At 35.4% G+C, this 7500-nt stretch overlaps 1 protein-coding gene across 1 annotated transcript in view; it reads right to left on the bottom strand.

Moving 5' to 3' along the window:
* The window catches only part of LOC125046264 (gamma-butyrobetaine dioxygenase-like), an 8347-nt gene that overhangs the window by 451 nt on the left and 396 nt on the right, over positions 1-7500 (bottom strand). The window contains exons 2-9 of the mRNA XM_047644069.1: positions 5507-5621; positions 4806-5002; positions 3715-3846; positions 3195-3388; positions 2708-2813; positions 2018-2217; positions 1634-1794; positions 1-477 (exon numbers count right to left, since the gene is read on the bottom strand). The exon at positions 1-477 is cut by the window's left edge and continues 451 nt beyond it. Coding sequence (XP_047500025.1) covers positions 311-477; positions 1634-1794; positions 2018-2217; positions 2708-2813; positions 3195-3388; positions 3715-3846; positions 4806-5002; positions 5507-5621 — 1272 coding nt within the window. The 3' untranslated portion in view covers positions 1-310. The remainder of the gene's footprint in view (positions 478-1633; positions 1795-2017; positions 2218-2707; positions 2814-3194; positions 3389-3714; positions 3847-4805; positions 5003-5506; positions 5622-7500) is intronic.

Genomic DNA, 7500 nt, shown 5'->3' on the forward strand with positions numbered 1-7500 from the left:
AAAAAAAAAAAACAACAACACCGAAATAAATGCATATAGAATGCACAAAAAATATCCATTCAAAGAAGACTCCGATAAAAGTATACCGAAACATAAATAATAGTAATAATAATAATCAAAGAAAAGACAAAAAAGAAAAAAGAAACTCAAAACCAGAAAAGGAAATTCATCCATTCAAAGAATATTCAAAGTATGCCGAAAGAAAAACAAGAATAAAGAAACAAAAAAGGAAATTCACCCATTTAGAGAACACTCAATAAAAGTATACCGAAAAAAAAAAAAAAATTCATCCACTCAATAGACGCCCCCATCAGGCGAGGTTCACATTGAACTTCCGCTGGAGGACCCTTCTCTTCGACCTCAGTTCATCCCAGTCAATGTAGGCGTTGTGGATGTGCCGGGGACCCGAGGACGCGTCCGGTTCGAAGGGCTGGCGACCGTGGAGGACCCGGGTGTTGTCCAGTACGAGGATGTCACCTGCAGGGAAGAGTCAGAGCACAGTTGTTTGGTTTATAAGGGAGGACGATGGGAGAGGATAGTGGAGACTGGCAGGGAGAAAGGAAGGGAGAATGGAGAGTGGTAGGGAGAGGGAGAGAGATCAGTTGGTATGGAAAATAGGGGAGGTAGAGATAGGGAAGAAGAGGAAAGACAAAGGGAGAAGGAAATACAGGAAGACAAAGGAAAACAAAGGAAGACAGGAAATTCAGGAAGACAAAGAAACAAAGGGAAGACAGATAGGTAAGGAAATTCAGGAAGACAAAGAAACAAAGGGAAGACAGATAGGTAAGGAAAAACAAGAAGGTAAAGACAAATAGGAAGGCAAAGGAAGCCAGAAGACATAGGAAGAGAGAAACCAAAGGAAGAGGAAAATACAGGAAGACAAAAACAAAAACAAAGGAAGACAGAAACCGAGTAAAAATGGGAAAGTAAAGAAAAAAAAGACAAGACTGTAAAGATAGATATGTAAGCAAAGGAAGAGAGACAGAAAGACAATGAAGAGAAGACAGCAAATAATAGGAAGACAGAAAGAGAAAAGAATATGAGTATACACCGAAAAAACAACGAATACCAGGGAAAGAAAAGGGAAGAGGAACCACAAGTGAAAATTTCGAAAAAAAAGCAAAAAGCAAACTGTTCAGGAATATCTCACAATGGAAATATTTAGAGCGCAACGTCGATCTCCTTCGTTTCCTCTTTAGTCTGTAGCCTTATTTCTTGTTTGTCTATTTATCCACTAGCTTTGTTATCGGTGTCTTTGCTTTATATGATTGCTAAATGATGGAAATAGATGGTACTTTAAGTAAAGTAAAGGAAACGTTTCAGTAATGACTGTATTCCAACAGATGAGGAATATTGCATTCTTAAAAAAAGTAAAAACATTGTATTCCAGATAAGCGGGATACAAGAATTCTCTTTTGAGGCGAAGGTGACTATAATTATATATGTCTTCATAAAAAAAAAAAAAAAAAAAAAAAAAAAAAAAAAAAAAAAAAAAAAAAAAAAAAAAAAAAAAAAAAAAAAAATCAACAACAAAAAGCAACAAAATATCATCACCATCAACATCAACATAAAGGAAATCTCGATCAACAACAACAGCAATATCAACTAACAACAAAACGAACATTCCTCTCACCCGGTTTCGTCTTGACACAGATACTGATCTCCATAAGGATGCTGTTGAAGGTCTTGAGAGCCTTGTAGAACTGCAGGACGCCGTCTGTGTCCAGGTCCATGATGGGGTCACGTGACTGCGAGGACATGTGAATCCGACGCACATGCCCGCGTTCGTCTAACCTGCAGGCGGATTCACTCAGATTTATGCGGATTTTCGGATAGGGAATGGTGATGATAGTGATATTTTATATATATTTTTCTGAGAAAGATGTAGGGCAATTTTTATATAAATTTGGAGGAGAATTGGGAATTCGTAGATCTACACTCCGGATAACTTTGAAGTTGATGTATATATATAAGAAGAGGAAGGAAAAACGAATAAATGACAAGTCTATTAACGCACATGATAACAGGCACTCTCGTGATCTTATCGAAGTCATAGTGATGGAAGCCCTTATCCTGAAAATAGACGGGGGTATCGACCAGTACTTGGAAGAGGTCGGGGTGTCTCTCGCGAAGGACGTCAGCAACATTCAGGCCATCTACGAGGTCATTGTCTCCTCCTTTGCCCTCGTGCTGGCGCAGGCAGTGGAGCCAGGTCGTCTGCAACACGTAGGTGGGGAGTTTGGAAAGATGATTTTTTTTCCAGTTCTTAGATTGCTAAAAAGAGTTTGTTATGAACGTGGTATCTCATTAGAAGTGTTAGATGTGAGTGCGTTATGTATTCCAAATTTCTTTCTTTTAATGTGAGTAAGCCAAGAGGGGTAACTTATGACCATTATCTGCATGGAAGAGTTAATTATGAATGCACTATTTGCTAAGAAGAGTAAGTTATGAATCTAATATCTGTTCCAAATGTCTTTCTCCTGATGCGCGTGAATGGAGGTGACCTGTTCCAGTCATCAGTCAGTGATTCCCAACCGAATAGTCGCGGAGAATTATTACAAGATTGCGAAGGCTCTGGAGGGAACACTGAAGACCAAATTCCTAGGCGTTCGTTCGTTCGGGAATATTATTAATATAATGACATTTTACAGACTGCCAAATGATTTTCATTTTCATTCATCCCAAAACTGCAGCAAACAAGACGTACCCCGGGTGGGTATTCGTAGTAAGGGAGGTCCGTGTGGAGGCCGAGTTTTGACCCCGTGTAAGCCAGGTTATTCGGTGTTACGTGCGTTACGAGCTCGTAATCCGTCCTGTGTTTTTTAGAAAGAGAAGAGGAAAATGTTATTATAGTGTTCTTGAGTATCTCATGTCGTAAAGGAGGATGTTATTATGTCATTGTGAATATTGAGTATTTTTTTTTTTAGAGAGAGCATTTTAATATTTCGTAATAACTCATTTCGAATATATGATTTTTTAAAGTGCACCTATCTATCTATCTATCTATTCTAGTTATTTGTCGGTCTATAAATCTATTTATCAATTTAACTCTAAACATATCAGACACATTATATAAAAAGTAGAAAAAAAAACTAACGAACACATAAAAATTAAGAACAAAAAACACGAAAACATCAAATAAATAAACAAATCAATGATAATAATAATGACAACAAACTCGACCCACTACCGACCCATAATGAGTCGGTTTCACGAAGCCAATGTTGTTGATGAAGTCGTTGATGGCACCCACTTTCTGAGGCGCGTTGGTGATAAGGACGACTCCAAACCTCTCCAGAAGGGTGAGCCAGTCGAGGAGCACCCGGTCGTCCTCTATGGCACTCTGGAAGTCGATGAGTGGCACTTGGAAGCCAGGGCCCCAGCGAACCTTGGGTGAATGAGAAAGAGGGTTGTGAAAGGTGAAAGGGAGGGAGGGAGGGGGTGAAAGGGTGATGGAAAACTGAAGTAAAGAAGAAGGAAAGGAGGTAGAATAAAGAAAGAAAAAGAAGAAGATGAAAGAGAAAAAAAATAGGGATACAAAGAAAAAGGAGAAGGGGAAGAAAATTAAAACAGAAAAGAAGAGAAAAAAGACAATGAAGAGGGAAAATACGAACAAGAACAAGAAAACACAATAAAAAACAGCAAGAACAACAAACCACGAATAAACCGAAGCAGAATAACATTACCCCACAAAAAAAAAACACAATCATTTACCCTCGTAAGCATGTACTGCGCGCGGTGCTTAGCTCTGGCCTCCTGCGTGAAGGCGCGCTGGTGGAGCCAAGGGCCCGAGAACACGCCGATGTGGCCGTCCTCCCACTCCACCCGCAGGCAGCCGTCCTCCACCTGCACGAGAGAGTGGAGGCCGTGTGGAGGGTCGCAGAGGGAGATGGACGTGGTTTTTATATAAGCGTGTGGATTTTTTTTGTCCTGTTTATGTGCTACTGCTGTTATTGTTGTTATTATTATTATTATTATTATTATTATTATTATTATTATTATTATTATTATTATTATTATTACTGCCATTGTTATTTTTATTATTACTATTGTTATTATTATTTTTATTTTGTTATTATTATTATTATCCTTATTATTATTATTACTATTATTATTGTTATTATTATTATCATTACTATTATTATAACTGTTGTTATTATTATTATTACCACTATCTTTATTCTTTACATTATTATTAATATTATCATTATCATTGATGTTATTGTTATTATTATTATTATTATTATTATCATTACTATAATTATTATTATTATCAAAATTGTTATTATTATATATATATATATTTTTTTTGCTGGGGTGGGCGTGATTTGGCACGAGGGTATGGGAACTGAATATTTTTTGTTTGTTTGTTTTCGTTTTTCTTCGTTTTATGGGTGGACATAAGATTTAGGTCAATATGTTCGAATGGTCATTATATATATGTATATATATATTTATTTATTTGTATATTTATATATCTATTTATATATCTATTTAGATATTTATATATGTTTATATATTTATATATCTCTATATATTTGTGTGTGTGTGTGTGTGTGTGTGTGTGTGTGTGTGTGTGTGTGTGTGTGTGTGTGTGTGTGTGTGTGTGTGTGTGTGTGTGTGTGTGTGTGTGTGTATGTGTATGTGCTTGTTAGTCTATTGTGCTGGACTTGATGTGAGTTATTATTTGGTATACACAGGGTGGGGTTAAAACATAAAAATAAAACCTAATCAAAATATACAAAACACAAACGCCTAGAGCCACAGCCACACGAGCGCACCAGAACGCTCCTTAAAAACCTTACCCTCACGTTCTTCGGCCTCATATCGAGATCCAAGTCCTCGAGGAGGAAGGTCCTGGCGATCGCGTCCTGGTTGAAGCACTCGCGGCACTGGCAGTTCTCTCTGAGCCACACGTGAGGGTAGGCGCTCCGGCTCTCGTCCCCGAACTCGACCGTCACCGTCTTCAGAGCCATCCTCGCATCCGTTACTTCGCTGGGGGCTGGGGGGGAGGGTGGGAGGTGAAAGGGTGGGAGGTGAAAGGGTGGGAGGTGAAGGGGTGAGGTGAGGGGAGGGGGAGGATGGGTAAGGGTAAGGGGTTAAGGGGGTTGGTTGTAAAGGTGACGGGGGTGTGAGGGTGTGTGGAAGGGAGGAGGGGGTAAAGGAGGGTAAAAGTAAGGAAATGTGAGGGTGAGTGAAGGTGCAAAGGGGGGGGGGGGGTGAGGACGAGTGGAGGTAAGGGTGTGTGTCAGAAGGGGTGAAGGTGGGTGGGGGTAGGGAAAGTGAGTATGGGCAGAAGGTTTGTGAGTGTTAGCTGTAGCTGTATGTATGTATGTATATATGATTATATATATGTGTATATGTATATATGATTATATATATGTATATATGTATATATGACTATATATATGTATATTTATATATATGAGTATATATATGTATATATTTATTCATTTTATATCATTCACTCTAACTCGAAGAATACGGAGCCAAAAACAAAACTCACTAGTGGAAAATGGCTTGGAGACCTGTGACTGGCCCGACCGCGAGAGCGAGGTGGCGAAGGGCCGCAGACACGGGGTTCGTGGCCCTCCTGCAGGACGCGGCGCTCCGGTGGCGTCCTAGTGGAGATTGTAAATATGTATATGTATATGTATATATATGTATATGTATATGTATGCATATATGTGTACACACACACACACACACACACACACACACACACACACACACACACACACACACACACACACACACACACACACACACACACACACACACACATTTGTGACCCTTATTTGTAGAGAGAGAGAGGGATCCATCGAAAAGGATGTTGTACAGGGCATTAAATATATCATGCAACCCTTAAAAAAAGATGTTAACGAATGACAGACTTATCAAGTGAAGGTCACACAGACACCATTTAATCAGCTGCAACATAATCACTTTTCTTATCAACGATAATCTCGAACGATTAAAACTTAAGAGGGCTTGTCACTGTGTGGAGCGTGCGTTGGCTATAAACAAACACTTAATTTATACAGAGGGAAGGAAAAAAATATTCATTGGGAGTTATAGCAAGATAATGGTGCTATTAATGATGATAAAGATGGTGATTATTTGATGAGGATTATGAAGAGAATGTTGAATATGATAATGACGACGATAATGTTAGTAAATATAATTATTATAACAGGGATGTTGGTGATATTGATAATATTAGCATTATAATTATAATAGTGATAACAATAGTAACTGTAGTAATGATGTTAACATTATTATTAGTCGTGTAAGTGTTAATAATAATGATGGTAATAATAATCAATATTAATAATAATCAATATCAATAGCAGTGGAGATGATAATAGTGATACTGATGACAGAAATGATAATAGAAATAACAATAATGCTGATAAATATAATATTATCAGTCATAACAATGATTCTACAATAGCAATAATGATAATAAGTATGATAATGATAATGATGATAATAATAATGATAACGATATTAATGATAATCGCAATGATGATTTTATGATAATAATATAAATTATAATAATGATAAAAATAATGATAATAATAATAATAATATTGATGATGAAATTATTATTACCGTTAGGTAGAATATCATTAATAATGATGATAGCAACAACAACAACAAAAACAAAAACAACAATAATGATAATGATAATGAAAATTATAATAATAATGATAATGATAATGATTATGATTATGATTATGATTATGATCATGACCATGATCATGGTCATGATCATGATCATGATAATGATAATGATAATGATAATGATAATGATAATGATTATGATTATGATTATGATTATGATTATGATTATGATTATGATTATGACTATGATAATGATAATGATAATGATAATGATAATAATAATGATAATGATAATGATAATGATAGTGATAGTGATAGTGATAATGATAATGATAATGATAATGATAATGATAATGATAATGATTATGATTATGATTATGATTATGATTATGACTATGATAATGATAATGATAATGATAATAATGATAATGATAATGATAATGATAGTGATAGTGATAGTGATAGTGATAATGATAATGATAATGATAATGATAATGATAATGATAATGATAATGATAAATTATAAATTATAAATTATAGTAACAATAATGATAATGATATTGAGGATGATAATGCAGCTAACAATAATGATATTTTTTGGATGATAATGGTTATAATGACAACAACAATGATAATATTAATGATAATAATAATGATAATAATGATAATAATGATATGATAATAATAAGAGTGATAATAATAATAATAATATTATTATTGCAATCATAATCATTATAATAATAAAAATAATATTGGTAATAACGATGGTAATAATAACAACAACAATAATAAAAGACTAATATCAACTAAAATTAATCACATGATGAAATAATGAGAATGTGACGATAATAACAAAACACCAGAAATAATAAT

This window comes from Penaeus chinensis, chromosome 38, assembly GCF_019202785.1.
Source record: "Penaeus chinensis breed Huanghai No. 1 chromosome 38, ASM1920278v2, whole genome shotgun sequence".
Taxonomy (NCBI): domain Eukaryota; kingdom Metazoa; phylum Arthropoda; class Malacostraca; order Decapoda; family Penaeidae; genus Penaeus; species Penaeus chinensis.